Below are 18128 nucleotides of genomic sequence, written 5' to 3' on the forward strand. Positions count from 1 at the left end.
CGTCCGAAGTTCATTAAATCCTTAGGGAAATAATGCTTCAACGGACGAAGGACATTATTATTTAACATTTTATGTTGCCTTGTTCTTAATTCATAACATTTGAGAACAAGTCTCCAACACCTGCGTGGTTTGGGATACCTCGGTAAAAATACCGACGTCATCTACGAGAGTTTGTATCTCTACCTTTCTCTTTACCTTCCACATTTATATTAAATATTTAAGTTTCAATCTTGCCTTTTAGTTATATTATTTAGGATTGAAACTTAGGCTTTGCGGTAGAGATAGCAACACTTAGACAAAATCTAATTTGCACATTCTAGATTATTTATTTGCATAAGTTTTATTATAGGGATTTATTTATGGCCTATTTTAGAGAAAATTTTTAGTAGTCCTACCCCCTCTTAGGTGTCACCATGAGTTGATCCATTTTGCCCCCGGTTAGGCCTAGTTCGTTTACACCATTTCAACTCTGCATTAACATAGATTGGAATTAAATCCATGTCACAATACATGCTCCAAAATAATCCAAGTCTACTCAATTTTTTATTCGGTTAAATCGTCATGGATTATAACCTAGTGGTTTGAGAATTTTTTAAACAATGGAAGGCATGGATTCTATCTATAGCTCATTAGATGTAGAACAAATCCATGAAGATATTGCACGAATTTATATTATAATTCATGGATCAAAAGAATAACTAGCTTTTAGAGATACATAAATTAAACGATGGATTAAATCCCACCATGGGATTGGGTGTGAGGTATGGATTCACCCAAATCTGGCCCAGATTAAATCCATGGTGGGATTTCATCCCTTGTAACCGAACAAGGCCTTAGAGCTTGTTCAGTTTGGGAGAGATTGAAGATGATTGGAGTATATTAAGTCCCTTCTAATAAAAATTGAATAGAAGGGGATTTAATCGCCACAGTCTCCTCTGATCTCTGCGCAATCAAACAAGGCCTTAAGTGGATGAGCTATATGTATCTAGAGATAGTTTAGACTATTCAAATAAACCCCTATAAATAGGTGGGAGGCCTATTGCGTGTGGTAATCTCTTTAACCATATGTGTAGAGAACATTTTCTAATCTCTAGCTCTATCCCAAGATCCGCAGGTGATTTTGTTTCCCATCGTCTGTGTCTATGTACTTCAGATTTTGAGAGGAAGGGTCCACCGCAGTCCAGCGTTCATCAAACGTGCTCAGTTTCACTTGCTGCAATTTTGGTTTGATTTTGCCTTCGCTCACGACCCCTCTTCTCTTCCTTTGGTTTTGGGAGATCTATCAAGTTCTTCAATTTCGGTTTGTGTTGGGGATAGTTGTAAGGAGAGATACTCTCTTTCGATCACTGCTTACACGAGTTTGATCAGTTTGTAGTCATGATTTGAGTTGATCTTGTTTTGATTTCGTGGTTTTAATTTCGTTTGAGAAAAAACCCAACAAAACTCCACTCTTCTCAAGATTTTGGATCTACACTGTTTTTGAAGTCTCGTGGGGTTTGTACTGAATTTGTGATCAATGCATGATGCTATCAAATAGAGAATTTTTTGTGGCTCTCATTCACAACCCTCTGGTCGCCTCACTAGTCCTTCACAAATCTCCTATTTTACACGACCCACTGAAAACATCCTAAGTGAAGTATCACGGAGGTAGCAAGATACGAGGTGCCATAACCAAAATCCTTCTGAGTCTGAACTATTAGCCTAAAGAGTGCTGGCATCTAACTAACAGCATAATTGACATGGAAGATGATTCACATATGAAAATAGGATTCATGTATTCAGATGGCACAAAGTCCATGTACACAGATACTGAACCAATTGATACGGCCAAAGGAAGTTCCATAGATAAGTCAGCTATATTACACCTTTGATTTCTTCGTGTGGGCTTCAAACAGTCAAACCCCGGAATCTGCAGCACTCTCACTTTCTCCTACTAGTTGAGGAGCCACCTGATGCCTTTAATCGGGCATGTCGCCCCTCTAGCCTTGCTTGAAGTAATTTTGCCTTCAGGGTGTTCTCCATCACACCTACTGGCTGTTCAGGTGAGCATTCCGTTATCTCGGGGTCCAAAGATGTGGATTGGTATTTCAGTTGCCGCGTGGGGCTCCCGACATTACCCAGATCCCCCGAAGTAGTGCCTTCACAAAAGAGACTTGTTCGGGAGAAATGATCAAAGGATTCCTGCCCCAGGTAATCAACATGATGTGCATCTGGGTTGTTCATCGTTGACCCATTGTTGGACCCTTGAATAATTTGGGTGCCTGTGCTTCCATTCTGCTCTTCTGCTGGAGTGATTCTGGCATTGCTTTGTGAGCTGATTTCTGGTATTTTACTGGCAGGCTGCAATTTGCTGCTACTGGGCCTTGCAATGCCTTTCTGTAAATAAACTGGCACACTGGACATGCATAAACCTTCAGCAGATATAACATGAGGATGCTCTGATCTTCTTTTATGCACATTCATGGCTCCTGTGCCACTTCTGCGGGATCCCATATGCCCGTGCATATTCAGTTCAAAGCAATTCAAATCACTAGCAATAGAGTCGTCATCATCTTCAGCAAACTGGGGAGCACTGGTGGCTCCATTCAAATGGACAGACTCAAGTGATTGACGTCGTAATCTAGTATTATCATTCATATGTTTTTCATTATTCATAGAGCTACCTGCTTTTTTAGAAAGAAGAAAGGCCTGTATTTCACCGCTGAGCCTTTCTGTTATTGTGGTTTTATGAGCCAATTCCCCATTGACATCTGTATTTTGCATTTGCATTCGTTCATCAAGCCATAGTTCTGACATATGGAGCACCGAATTATCAAATTTGAGCTCATAATTCTTGACATTTCTTTGCTTTACCACTCTGAGTTCCTCTTCGTAATTCCTGATGCCCATTGCAAACTGGTCACAAAGATCTTCTAAGAGGCGATTTCCTTTCTTCTCCTTCTCAAGGTCCTTGACTGACTTGAGAAACGCTGACTTTATTTCAGACAACTCCATGCCCAACTTCCTGAGTAGGTCCTCAGAATGCCTCCTCAGACGCTTCTCATCCTCTAGTTCACCTTGCAGGGAACGCACAGCTGTGTCAACCTTCATGTGATCCTTGTTTTTTCTAACAAGTTTGTTTTCAGAGAGTTGTCGCATCAGTGATGAAACTTCGTGTCTGTACTGCCGTCTCTCTTGCAGGAGTTCTTGAATATGTGTCTGAGCCTGCTGTAACTCCAGTTTCAATCCATTAACCACTGACAAGTTAGCAGTGTGCTGTTCTTCAAGACTCCAAATTCGATTTAGAACCTTCAATAGTTCTGTTGATGTTTTAAGGCTATAGCCTTCCCCCATAGATCTACCCATGATGCCCAAAGAACGAGTCGGACTTCTAGTTAGATTCACATTGGAATCCTGTAAAATAGAGACACAGCATTACATGTTTGAGAAATGTGCTTTAGTGTTCTAATATTTGAAGCTGGAATACATATCTTTGACACACATTCAATTGCTTGTCATACCCCCCCCCCCCCCCAAAATCACTAAATAAATAGAACTATTTTGAACTACAACGAAACTGCTACATTGAGATAACATTAATGGCATGTTCCTAGTAAAATGAATTTTCATAAAATTCTGAAGGACCACGTCATCAGTGCAGCAACACCATCAAAACCTTTTAATCCTATGATGGTTGGTGCCAGGTGGTCAAATGTGGAAGCCCCGGTGGATGGACAGGCTAGATAAGGACTAAACTCTTTCATCATCCTAGGGGCTTCAACTATTTGGAAACATCACAATCAATGTGTATTTAATTGACAAGAGTAATGGCACTGTGCACAAAACTCTTAATTCGGTCATCATCAGCCCAGTCCCCACGTCACCTGCTCAGGCAGCACACCAGCATCACCAGGCTGGCCAGCAGGCCATTCTCTACACCTCGCCGGCGACGGAGTATGCCACCTAGACTGCGCAACCGCGATAAGGACGGCAGCCAGGCTTCTATGGCACCTATGGTTCTTCTCCTGTACCTCCTTTTCTCCTTGGCTGTGGTGGCCCCTGGTGACCCGTGCCTTTCTGAGGCAAATCTGGCCGCTGACCCCTCCGTCGTGGCCGCATGGGCAGCATGGGATCGCAACATAGTATGATGGCCTGCCATGGCTGCATGGGAGCAGGAGGGGTGGTGACTATGGTAGCTCAGGGCACTGTGCCGACAGTTGTGGTGCTGTGGCCAGGCACATGGCTTGATAACAATGGCTGTTGTAGTCGCGTTCCCCATGGAAATGAAGATGCAAGCGCTGCATGCGCAGATGTTCAATGACATGCCTGCATGGGCAACAGCAACAGCTGTGACCGCAAATGGATGATGTGGTGGACTGGTGGTGGTGGGACGAGTTCTATGTCATGGCATGCCCAGGAGCTCAGCTCGTGTGGCTACTTGCAGTAGGAGATGGCTGGTGATTTATATTGTGGCCGGCTCATCATTTGTGGTGCATCGCCAATACTCTTGGTTGAACTATGGTGCTGGAGTCAGGGATGCCTCAATATGGGGTTCATCAAAACTTGGCAACGATGGCATGCCATGGTCTCTCTCGGGGTGGCAAAGTTTGGGAGCTTCAGAAGAGGTTCATGTGAAGTCAGAGCTGTTGCACGCTGTTGCGACTAACTCAACAACAATGACACTAGGTGGGCTCTATCGGCGACTCGTCGTGTGTTCCCTTCAGTGATATGCCTCGGGGGAGGCCATTTCCCCAAGGGTCGAGTTTTTCTTTAAAAAATGGGTCAAAGGCAGAGCTCTTGCCAGTTTTTTAAGATGTCTTTGATGGTGCTTCTCCTGATCTAGCTAATGTTCTGTTGCTTGCTGGGGAGTTGTTTTGTTGGCATCTGGCCAAGGCCAGGGGCATCTCCTTCCTCCCTGCTCTCAGTCCAGATGGTGGGTCTTACGTATCACCCACGTCCAGGTCAAGGTTGCTTATGTTCTCCTAACGGTGCATTTATTTTTCAGTTCTCTTTTCCATGGGATGTGTGAGTGTGTTTGTTTTGGGGCTTTTGCCCCTCCTTAATATGATGTTACACAACTCTCTTACGTGTTGGAGAAAAAAATGGGGCCATAACCAACTTTATTATAAAGCGCAACAAAAGAATATATATGCGTACCCCAACTGAGCTTGTATAACTTGCAGGAGAAAAAGGTTGTATTCTATGGCTTCTTTCTTGATCGAACTTATGATGTTTCATCGACGAGTCTGCAACATGCCTACGAATGCCACCTGAACTCTGTGGCTGAAATAGAAAGAAAACATCAGCAATGAAAAAAAATGAAAATAACTTTCAATACAGAAAAGAACGAAATTTAGCACACATATTTAAAATATTTGAGTGTTTGTTTGCCCTGAGAAAACTGAAGTGTCATAGCGAGTAACTATAAAAAGAATTTTTAAATCTTTGACTCATTAAAGTGTAGTGGCAGTAATCATTTTTCATGTTACAGGCTTTACAGCCTTCATGTTTTGAAGCTTGGTTGCAGGTACGGTGTCACGATCATCTATGACATTTCCCTTCTGTTCAACTATTAAAATTATGCCTTTTTTTCCTTCACTGTATGTGCACTGCATTTCATCACCCTATCTGTAGACAGGAATTCAATGGTGCATAATTTGCATTAGATATCCTTGGATGGTTCATGGTTCTATTACTTTGGATGTAACCTTAGTCTCCCAAACTGGCAGTGGAAAATTTCAGATTCCCGGCATTTGAAATGGCATCAGAGCAATTATTCCAGGAATATAGCACCAGAGGAGAAAACTATAGAACCTCATTGAGCTGTGGTTGAACAGAAATAGATTTAAGGGATCAATTCGAGGAAGCAATACTGCAGTTTTCCTCCTACTCCAAATATTTGGATTGTGACTCCTAACTCATTTGTGGTGGCTATAAGAAGCATGACTAGCTGCAAGGGAACTGAAGAGCAACTTGGTAAGGGGACCTCAACAGCTGTTCGAAGTAACAATGGGTTTGAAGAACATGGCAAAAAAGGGCCACCCGTCAGTAGATACTAATGGATTGACCACTAGAACATGGTGAACTCTGTTTTTTTTTGCTGAAAGAGAGCTGTTCGGCTTTGTGGTTCATTTTTGATATGTCAAGCTTTGACATTTCTGATATTTTTTTAAAAAAATCAAGGTTTTGCAACTTAAATACTTTTTAGGCATGAATGTGTCATTTAAAATGTTTTAGTTAACATGATCATCATCAGTACAAAGAACATGTGTGATGCTATGACACCTATCATTTTGAATGGATGTGGTTTCAGATGAATTGGGACAGAGGTTATAGTTCTATGCTTGTGAAAAAATAGACTGGAGCAAGATTGTCATCCCCACAACCCCATTGCAACGTGCAGGCAGTACCTAATAGCTGTACATATATGTAATTTTTAGTACAAAAAGGATGTATTATAACTACATTTGAGCATTGCAAGTGTGTATTTTTCTTTGTCCACTTCGGCCTCTAGTAATAGTAAGACATGAGAAAAACTGATACACTGGGAAATTCTTGCATAACATAAGAAAAACTCAATATAGAAAATACCATTGGAAATAGAAAATGGCAAAGCTGTAATTTAATTGTAAAATAATCACTTGTAGTTAAAGTTAACATAAAATAATCACTTGCAAAATCACCCTTTTGCATCATATTTCACCCAACGAACAAATGTGGCCACATCACCTCCACTGAGTACATCAGTAGCACAATATCAATCCTTCCCGTTTTGTTAGGTTTGAGCCCCAGCATGCAATTATTTCTGTGAAACAGGGGGGGGAAATCGTACTAGCATTACACCAACTGAAGGTCCACAGTACTTTGGACCTTGAGAAAACTGCATTGGGTGGGGTGGTCAAAAGCGGTACCAGCAAGCAAATCAATGAACTGGGGCCAAAACTTGCGAGCCATGTAACGGACAATTCGACAGAATAGTGTGCACGAACCAAGCAAACGAATAAGAAATAGTTATATGAGCTCCTATCTCGTACTGCATTCCATCCGATTCTAATTCCTAAGGTAGAGTGAATGGAAACCCTCACCTGGTCCAGTTCTCCGCCGCCGCCGTGCTCCCGACCGGCGGCGATGGCCCTCCCACCCCGTCGCCTGCTCCGGCGTACCTCCCGCGCCACGTCGTGGATCTCCCAGAGACTGGCGCCGAGCTGGCGCGCCGAGGCCGAGCTCCTCCTCGCCGCGGCGGAAGCGGCCGCAGGCGCAAGCGCGGACGGCCCCTCCCGGACTCCGTCGTCCTCCATCTTCCACGACGGCGTCGGTGTGACAGGTCCCGCCCGCCGACGGGCCCTCCCGAGGCGCAGCCGCAGCGGCACCTCCCGCCCCCCGCGGCTCGCCTTCACGGAGCCCTCGGGCCCCGTCTGTTGCACCTCGACTCTGGCCCCGGCCCCGGAAGCCGGCTCCGCAGCGACAGCCTCGGCGCGCTCGGCCCCTCGTGGCGCTGCGGGGGCGGGCGGTTCCATGCCTATGTCCCTGCACCCGAGCAGACATGCACGCGGCGAAGGCTAGGGCCTCCTAGTCCATGGTAGAGGGTTGAGCTGGCAGAGGGACAGGGAAGAGTGGGAGGACCGGAGGAGGGTCTGCTTGTCCTTTTGCTGGTGAGGGGAGACTGTGTGTGTGTGTGTGTGTGAGAGAGAGAGAGAGAGAGAGAGAGGTGAGACGACAGAAGAGGACGAGAAAGGTTTTCCGCCGGGCAGTCAGAGTGCGTGGTGGGCCCACTGGCCAGCATGTCGTGACCTGTGAGCGGCCTTTTTTGGTTTGTTTCGCTCCTCGCGCCTTTTCTCCCGCCTCGGTTTGGGGACTTTTTATCTCCTTTTTCGCCTCGAATTTCGCTCAAACAAACGGCGGACGAATCCACGTACAGAGACACCGAAAGCAAACTTTAAAAAGTACTGGTACAAGAAAGTTAAAAATTAATATTAAATAGAGATATGAAACGATATATATCATTATAATATGATACACAATATTATAATATGTAAAATATGTATAACAAAATATTGCGGTAACTATAATATTATATTGATGACATAAATATATAATATTATTATAAATATGTCGACTTAAATGGAATTAACTGATGTCAAATGAATAGTCGAATATTATAATATCACATAAATTATTTTTAAAGAATCAATATAAAATTTTGAATAATAGATAAATATATCGATAGATATGTAATAGACCCAAACTGAACAGGTGCATAGCATCTTCAGTTCAGGTCCTCAATATTGGTATCTCTCCCCTAGGCTGTCGCAGACTGCTCAAAATACAGTAACAAACCCGAGTGAGTTCGATTAAATCCAATGCCACATGAGCAAAAGAACATGCAATCCATCATCACATAACAAAGCACGAATGGTCGACGATATCAATCATATGTTTGCCCTTTCTCGATGTTCTCGAGAATCCTGAATGACAACTTGACGTAGATCCTGGGGAAATCAGTAAGTAGCTAATTAGTGTCGTCCTTCTATACAACATGCTTCAGTTCTAGATTCTAGAAACAACTTAATTGACTGATTGATTTTTTTGCTACTCTTGCCTGAAACATGTGGCTCCTAATGCTACACATATAGGCAAAGCCTCGAGAGGCACCGAGCCTGACTGTTGTTATTCTATAAATGATACGATCATATCATTGATTTTGTTATTGATGATATCCTCTGCATAATTTTTTTATCCTAGTAATGCTACTTCTATTTACCATGAAACCATGCAAAATTAACTGAATTTCACACGACACTCTATCTCACAAGTCATATACTCAGTGTCAGGAATGATTGCTCTGAAACAAATAGCTAAGGTGTACAACTGTTGCGGTACCATACACGACATCTACTATACCAGATAAATATGGATTTTGATTATCGATGAATGTACCTATCCTTCTTCCTGCCTTAAGTGTTTTTTTCATTCATTCAGACATTAAAGCTTTTCTGGTCGTCTCCATTTGCAACCCGAACAGAACCCCAATGGATATTGAATGTGCTCTCTCTTCTTTTAATCGGCTAGGATGGTACTGGTACCAAACAGCAGCCTACAACTCAGCTGCGCCACCATTGAGCAGCCTCGCCGCCAGCTCATTCCCCATGACACAGGTCTGGTTAGCAATTTCCTGAGGCTGGAACTGAGAGTAATTGTCAACAAGATTTTGATGAGACAGGGAGTAAAAACAGGAAGAGAGTTTAACCCTGAGCCCACAGGTAGCAAATAATACAAAGAAGTAAGAAAGAAAAGACATGCCATAAGGTAGGAATAATCCAGGCATGATGTCATCGTTCATTAAATACATCTGTTGATTTGGAGTAAATCTGTAGGAAAGAAATTGCGATGGCATCAATGAATTATGAAACAAATGCATAACCAAGTGATGTGCAAACAAATGAATCCAAACAATGCAAAACAGATAGATTCTTGAAAGCAGAAAGGTGCAGTTTAAAGTTATTCTCCTGATCTCCAGCTACAAACACTGAAGAGGAACCTATCTAATTTTGTGAGATGCAACAATACTCCCCTGATAATTCTGGAGTTAGAACATGGGTTTGACATAAATAAGCATACCTGATAGCCAATCCACCCAATAGACACCAGAACAGATACGATCAATGCAGTTGCAAATTTCCTATAAATGTCAAGTTTGGCCATCAACCTTCTAGCCTATCATTCACAGCCAAAGTTAGGAAACGTTGGCATTTATATCACATAAGTCAGTTCCTGGCAAAAAATGATGCAATCACAAAGTATAGAGTTGCAGATTTCCTATAGATGGGAACTAATAAAGGATACAAAGAAGAGGTTTTGTTCACCTGAAGTTTACCAATGGTCTTAGCTAGAGAAATAGATATACAACAACGATGTGGCATCTAAAATGGCCACTGGATAGACCAAGAACAACCATCATCACCTAACTCCCAATGAAACCTAGTCTCAAGTAGATACTTTTATAGTATCAACTTTAAACTCAATAATATTATAAAAACAATATAAAAGTAGTACCTTAAATTTCAAGCACCAAGAAGCTGAGAACTTCGGAGCACGGTTGCAATTGTGTCACTCTATCAAACAAATTATGGGCCTGAGTAAGTTAAACATGTTGTACATAAAAATTTTACTGAAGAGCAGAGGTCACACCCGCAACAAATTATGGGCCGAGTAAGTCAAACATGATGTACAGAAAATTTTTACCAAAGAGCAGAGGGTCAGTGAGGAGCTAAGGAGCAACCTCTTCTTCCTTCGTTAGTGGCGACGACGACCTTTGTGGCTAATTCATCAAGGTATACATCAGGTAATTGAGGCAGCGAGGTGGCTCATTTTCCTAGGAGAGCAAACGGTGATCCCAAGGATCATGGACACGACCAGTCATGTCATACGCCTCTTGAAATGTTAAGTTACTCGTGAGATCCCTTAGAAGCCTTTGCATCTGGCTAATGACATGTAGTGCACCATAAGTGGTGACACGTCTCATCACTGCAAAACTTCCACCCATCCTATCAAAGAACTGCAAGGTCTGTAATGAGTCTATGAAGAAGCTCTCAATCTCAGGCCATGTTCGAGTAGCAACAATCGAACATATAATAGAACCAACGCTTGATCCTGCTATAATCTGAGTCAGAAGCTTATGCTCGACCAATGTTTTCACTACACCTACATGGAAAGACCCCAGTGAAGCACCCCCACTCAAGGGCATTGATGTCATCCCAAAGGCATGTATGGTCTCCTGGACAAAGGCAAGCTTCTCTTCCAATAGCAACTCGTCAGTGTCAGATTTGCACACCGTTCTTAGTTGAGTAGAAACCTCTTCAATGTATTCCTTTATAAGCTTAGGAACCTGCACTGCGACAGATCAGTCGTGTTACTGGTATGATGGTGATGCTGAATTCAGAGTTTCAGCAATCTTTGGCCATGCTGAATTTCTTGTTGTAAGAAACTAAGTAAGAGGTCATTTTGTATCCTCAAGACCATCAACAAACAAATATATTACTATGAATCAGAGCGAGTGTATTAGTAGAAGCTACAGTAACTTTGTCAATTACCTCTACCCTACCCTTGTGAAGTTCAGGGTTGCACATGTTCCCCAAGTTCCTAACAAGATCGCCACACATGCAGAATACCACGTCCCGGAGCAACCTGTCCTCCCTCTGTCTCCGGATCTCCTAAAGTCTGTCCCTAATGAGCTCCTCGTTGTAGAAATCCGCCTCGTGGACCTGCTCAAACATCCTGTCGAGCACCTTGGCGGCGCGCGCCCAGACCTCGTACGTACCGGCACGCAGCATGGCCTTCTCGTACTGCCTGCACCGACGAGTGAGCGCCGCACGCGATCGCACGTCAGAGAGCTTCCGCAAGAAGAGTGCGAAGAGGACAACCATGAGGAGGACGTCGTGGGTGTTCCTGAGGTGCAGCTAGGACACCGCCACTGACAGCGCTGCGCACGCACGCGCCTATAGGCGCCACAGCGAGTTGAAGAGGAGCACGTGGAGCGCCACCCCGCGGCCCAGCAGCGTCGACGGCCCGATCCTGAAGGAGTCAACGCTCTCTTCCCCGGACTCCCGCACCAGGGCTCGGGGCACGACGGGGGAAGGGAGAGATCCACTTGCGTGTTGGCGAGATTCGTGGGCGTGACACGGTGGGCGAAAAGAGCCATGCATCGGGGGCACGACAGTGGCGAGATCCACGTCTGACTGATCGGGCGTGGGCGTGCTCGACAGGAAGAGCGTGTCGTGGGGGCGGGGGCACAGGCAGCCGAGGGTGGCGAGCGCGCTAGAGACGGATGGGGGGAGGGGGCACGTCGGGTCGGGGACATTGTATGAGTTTGGGAGCGGCAGATCGGGTACTTCCATGGAGGTGAGGAAGATCGGGGGTGGGGGAGTGGATCGCGCGGACACGCCATCGGGTGGGCGCCTGCCATGGAAAGAGTGGGCGAGGAGATTTCAGATCGGGGATGGGGGAGAAGATCACGGTGGTGCGTGCATGAGGGGAGGCGGGGGCATGCTTCACCAGGGGAGATGTGGATGCCAACGTTCATATCTTATAGAGTAGTATGGACTAGTAGCATACCGGTGCGTTACGAATTACTAGTATAGCGTTGACACATCTTCTCATTTATTGGTTTACTAGGAATATGATCGTACGTTGCAATGGGGACACTTGTGCACGCATAGGTCATTGTTTAGTGATACTATTAAGATAGCTTATAATAGTATAACCCACATTTATATATAAGTTATTCCTACTACTCTATAAAACTCTATTGTAGGCGTCCACACGTGCACCACGGTTCTGCCCCACGCTTGTGCTCCCCTCGCGCCCTTGCTGATGTGTACCTTCCATCGGTGCGGTGATCCCCTCGCGCAATCCTAGGAAATCCTCCATCGACGCCCTGCCATCATTGCCCTCCTACGCCGTCCTCATGCCCCCGCCCCGACATCCTACCCCACGTGCACCTTCCTTCGGCTCTGCCCCCACCCTCGGCACGCCCCTGCCTCTATGACCCCCACGCCCCGCCCCGCTGCCCCCAACAATCTCGCTTTGTGACCTCGCGCCCCACCCTCGTTCCACCCCCAATCTCGCTCTGTGACCCCAATCTCATGGAGGCAGTACTGATGGGGAAGGGTGAGGCGGAGAGGAAGAAGAGATCTGGAGACGAGCGAGCGTCGGGGCCGATGCCACCCAACCCGTCTCGTCGATCCCCATCAGTACTGCCTCTGCGACTGCCTCACGCACCTCTCTGCCTCCTCCTCGACCACCACCACCATGGGATGTTCAAGGCGCAGCTGGAGGCGCCCTGCACGACGTGCTTCCAGGTCGGGCGGTGGTGGGCGATGTCGCCGACGAAGAGGAAGCGATGAAAGGGAAATTGGGATAACCATTTCCTATAACTAATTTTGGTGGTTGATAATCAACACAAATGCATAGACTAATTAGTTTGTTCTAGAATTCATGTATTACAGGTGTATAAGGTTCAACACAAACCAATAAAATATTCAAGTTAGGGACTCAATTTGAAACGGAACAAACAACTTGAGTGTGCTGAAGAATGGCGCACCAGACTGTCCAGTGCACCAGGACCGTACAAGTTTCAACCAGCCACTCTCGGGAAAATGAAGGCGCGCTCCGCTATAATTCACCGGACTGTCCGGTGTGCCAGCAGAGCAACGACTATCTGCGCCAACGGTCGACTCTGACGGATGAACCGTGCAACACAGTACCGACGCAGAAGTCAGAGCAACAGAGTCAGAGGGGCACCGGACTGTCTGGTGCCGCAAGAAGACAAAGCTCCAACGGTCGACCGAGCTCCGAACCCTAATGGTTGGGTGACGTGGCGGCGCACCGGACAAGGAACAGTGCATGTCCGGTGGCACACCGGACTGTCCGGTGCGACCATCGCCAGCAGCCTCCCCAACGGCTACCCAAGTGGCATTCACTCCAAGAGCCCCCAACCACCACAACATTTATAGCCCCCAACCACCACAACATTTGGCATCCAAGTTTTTCAGAGATCACATTCAATACAAGAGCTAGTGCATTCACTCCAAGACATATTTCCAAAGATCAAACCCTCTCCAAGCCTAGAATTCAACTCAAACATTTAGTGACTTGTGAGAGAGTGTGTTCGTGTTCTTTTGAGCTCTTGTTTCTTGGATTGCCTTTCTTCTTTCTCATTCTTGTTCTCAAGTGACTTGTAATCAAAGCAAGAGACACCTAAGTGTGTGGTGGTCCTTGCGGGGTCTTAGTGACCCGATTGATTAAGGAGAAGGCTCACTCGGTCTAGGTGACCGTTTGAGAAAGGGAAAGGGTTGAAATAGACCTGGTATTTGTGACCTCCTCAACGGGGACTAGGTTCTTTGGAACCGAACCTCGGTAAAACAAATCACTGTGTTCATCCGCTTGATTCTCATTTGATTTGTTTTCCCCCTCTCTCCCGGACCTGCTTTTAGTTCTAACACTAACCCCGTCTTGTAGTGTGTGTTTAAAGTTGTAAATTTTAGATTACGCCTATTCACCCCCCTCTATGCGACTTTCAATTGGTATCAGAACCAGTGCTTCATTAAGAGTCTAACCAACTCGAAGTGATGCCTGGAGATCACGCCAAGAGGGAGATCGTGACCGGCGACAAGCCCGCGAGCTCGGGGAGGACCCTTTCAAGGGAGTCTAGTCGGGGACAAAGAATATGACTCGGACGAGGCCGCCCAAATTAGGCACTTTAACTCCCAAGCCACGTCTATACTCCTTGCCTCTTTATGTCGAGAGGAGTATAACAAGGTGCAAGGATTAAAGACCGCCGAGGAAATTTGGGACGTCCTCAAGACCGCGCACAAAGGGGACGAGGTGACCAAGATCACCAAGCGCGAAACGATCGAGGCAGAACTCAGTCGATTCGTCCTCAACAAAGGGGAAGACCCGCAAGCCATGTACAACCGGCTCAAGATGATGGTCAACCAAGTGCGCAACCTCTAAAGCACCAATTGGGATGACCATGAGATGGTCAAGGTTATTCTTAGATCACTTGTTTTTCGTAATGCCACTCAAGTGCAACTAATCCGTGGAGACCCTAGATATAAACAGATGTCTCCCAAGGAAGTGATTGGCAAGTTTGTGAGTTTTGAACTTATGACCAAAGACTCCAAACACATTGTCAACTTGGAGCAAGGTGCCACCTCTACACCCGAGGTGCAACCCGTCGTATTCAAAGCGACGGAAGAAAAGAAGGAAGAGTCTACATCAAGTAGGCTTCCAATAGACGCCTCCAAGCTCGACAATGAGGAAATGACGCTCATCATCAAGAGCTTCCGCCAAATCCTCAAACAAAGGAGAGGGAAAGACTACAAGTCCCGCTCCAAGAAGGTTTGCTGCCGGTGTGGTAAGTCCGGTCACTTTATTGCTAAATGTCTAATTTCTAGTGGAAGTGACAGGGACGACGACAAGAGAGAGAAGAATAAGGAGAAAAAGAGATACTATAAGAAGAAGGGCGGCGATGCCCACATATGCCGGGAATGGGACTCCGATGAGAGCTCCACCGACTCCTCCTCCGACGAGGACGCCGCCAACATCGCCAGTGGCGTAGCTACAAGGTGGTCCGGGTGGGCCACGACATACCCTATGGGTCGGCCCACTAGACCACCAATCCAACGCGCACAGCAGCAATTTACGTGGACTTGCAGGCTTGGAGCAAGGAACAACACCAAAACAAAAAAGAAACAGGCAACAAGTAATATTGAAATTTACTTTGAAACAGGTATGCATGTTTATTTAATATATTTTGTACTTGATGTTTGGACTATTTCATATTAACTTGCATACTAAATTATTTATGAAAAATTTCTTATGGCATACCTCATGAATAAATCCTAGCTACGCCACTGAACATCGTCGTCAACAAGGGCCTCCTCTTCCCCAACGTCGGCCACAAGTGTCTCATGGCCAAGGACGACAAGAAGAAGGTACACTCTAGAGCCACCCCCAAATACACAACATCTAGTGATGAGGGTAGCTCTAGTGATAGTGAAGACAATTTAATGTCTCTCTTTGCCAACCTTAGCATGGACCAAAAAAAATTTGTTAAACTGAAAAATGCTTATGCTCAGGAAGTAGAAAAATGTGAAAAATTAACTAAGGAGCTTAGTATTTGTCATGATTTAATTTCTAGTCTTAGAAATTAAAATACTAGTTTAGTTTTTAAGATTGAAATATTGAATGTTTGTAATGATTCTATTTTATGTCTTAGAGATGATAATGTTAGATTAAATGCTAAGATGGAAGAATTTAATGTCTGCAAACCATCTACATCTATTGTTGAGCATGTTTCCATTTGCATTAGATGTAGAGATGTTAATGTTGAAGCTATTGATGATCACATTACCATGATTAAACAACAAAATGATCATATAGCTAATTTAACTACTAAAATTAATGAACATGAACTTGAAAATGAAAAGTTTAAATTTGCTCGTAACATGCTATGTAATGGGAGACGCCCAGCATTAAGGATGGTATTGGTTTCCAACAGGGAAGCATTGTCAAGCTTAATGCCCCTAAAAATTGTCTAACTTTGTACAGGGCAAGGCTCCCATGGTTCAGGATAGTGAGGGTTACATTTTATATCCTGCAAACTATCTCGAACACAAAATTAGGAAGATTCATGCTAGGAAACCTCACATTGTTTTTCATCATGTATTTATGTATAAAAATGAGGCTTCTAGCTCTAGGCATACCACTCATATTAAATTGTGTAGAAAGAAAATTCCCGCTGCATCAAATGAACATAATGTCTCTTTTAAGACTTTTGATGCATCATATGTTTTAACTAACAAATCAGGCAAAGTAGTTGCCAAATATGTTGGGGCAAACACAAGAGTTCAAAGACTTGTGTTTGGGTACCCAAGGTGCTTGTTTCTAACGTCAAAGGACCCAAGACTGTTTGGGTACCTAAGAACAAGGCCTAAAATTGTTTTTGTAGGTTTATGCATCCGGTGGTTCAAGTTGGATAATCGATAGCGGGTGCACAAACCACATGACAGGGGAGAAAAGGATGTTCTCCTCCTATGAGACAAATGAAGATCCCCAACGAGCTATCACATTCGGGGATGGAAATCAAGGTTTGGTCAAAGGTTTGGGTAAAATTGCTATATCACCTGACCATTCTATTTCTAATGTTTTTCTTGTAGATTCTTTGGATTACAATTTGCTTTCTGTTTCTCAATTATGCAAAATGGGCTACAACTGTCTATTTACAAATGTAGGTGTTACTGTCTTTAGGAGTGATGATTCAGTAACATTTAAGGGAGTGTTGGAGGGTCAGCTATATTTAGTTGATTTTAATGATAACAAAGCTGAACTTGACACTTGCTTAATTGCTAAGACTAATATAGGTTGGCTCTGGCATCGCCGACTTGCCCATGTTGGGATGAAGAATCTTCATAAGCTTCTAAAGGGAGAACACATTTTAGGACTAACCAATGTTCATTTTGAGAAAGACAGGGTTTGTAGCGCATGCCAAGCAGGAAAGCAAGTTGGCACTCACCATCCACACAAAAACATCATGACTACTGACAGACCGCTCGAGCTACTCCACATGGATCTATTCGACCCGATAGTTTACATAAGCATCAGTGGGAGTAAGTATTGTCTAGTTATTGTGGATGATTATTCTCGCTTCACTTGGGTGTTCTTTTTGTAGGAAAAATCACAAACCCAAGATACTTTAAAAGGATTCTTAAGACGGGCTCAAAATGAGTTCGGATTAAGGATCAAAAAGATAAGAAGCGATAATGGGACGAAGTTCAAGAATTCACAAATTGAAGGTTTCCTTGAGGAAGAGGGGATCAAGCATGAGTTCTCTTTTCCCTACACACCTCAACAAAATGGTGTAGTGGAGAGGAAGAATAGAACTCTACTGGATATGGCAAGGACCATGCTTGATGAGTACAAGACTCCGGACCGGTTTTGGGCTGAGGCGATTAATACCACCTGCTACTCCATCAACCGGTTATATCTTCACCGAATCCCCAAGAAGACATCATATGAACTCCTCACTGGTAAAAAGCCCAATGTTTCATATTTTAGAGTCTTTGGGAGTAAATGTTTTATTCTTATTAAAATAGGTAGAAAATCTAAGTTTGCTCCTAAGGCTGTAGAAGGCTTTTTACTTGGTTATGACTCAAACACAAGGGCATATAGAGCCTTTAACAAATCCACTAGATTGGTTGAGGTTTCTTGTGACATTGTGTTTGATGAGACTAATGGCTCCCAAGTGGAGCAAGTTGATCTTGATGAATTAGATGATGAAGAGGCTCCATGCGTCGCGCTAAGGAACATGTCCATTGGGGATGTGTGTTCTAAGGAATCCGAAGAGCCCACACAAGCACAAGATCAACCATCATCTTCTAATCAAGCATCTCCACCTATCCAAGATGAGGAACATGCTCCAGATAATGAAAATAAAGATCAAGAGGATGAGCCACCTCAAGAGGAGGACATGGATCATGGGGGAGATGAAGACAATCAAGACAAGAAAGATGATGATCATGAAATTCAGGGTCAAAGACCGCCACACCCAAGAGTCCACCAAGCAATTCAAAGAGATCACCCCGTCAACT

General features: G+C 44.5%; 1 protein-coding gene and 1 pseudogene across 1 annotated transcript; both read right to left on the minus strand.

The window, feature by feature from the left end:
* Nucleotides 1–1756: 1756 nt before the first annotated feature.
* On the minus strand, nucleotides 1757–7230 carry LOC100383993 (uncharacterized). The gene is made up of 3 exons (NM_001176605.1): nucleotides 7065–7230; nucleotides 5137–5262; nucleotides 1757–3393 (listed from the first exon to the last, which is right to left on the minus strand). Exons 2-3 carry the CDS (start codon nucleotides 5215–5217, stop codon nucleotides 1921–1923), a joined length of 1554 nt encoding a protein of 517 aa, NP_001170076.1. The 5' UTR covers nucleotides 5218–5262; nucleotides 7065–7230; the 3' UTR covers nucleotides 1757–1920.
* Nucleotides 7231–9073: 1843 nt separating this feature from the next.
* Nucleotides 9074–11873, minus strand: LOC103655951 (triacylglycerol lipase SDP1-like; annotated as a pseudogene).
* Between the last annotated feature and the right edge of the window lie 6255 nt (nucleotides 11874–18128).

Source organism: Zea mays, chromosome 4 (genome assembly GCF_902167145.1).
Source record: "Zea mays cultivar B73 chromosome 4, Zm-B73-REFERENCE-NAM-5.0, whole genome shotgun sequence".
Classification (NCBI taxonomy): domain Eukaryota; kingdom Viridiplantae; phylum Streptophyta; class Magnoliopsida; order Poales; family Poaceae; genus Zea; species Zea mays.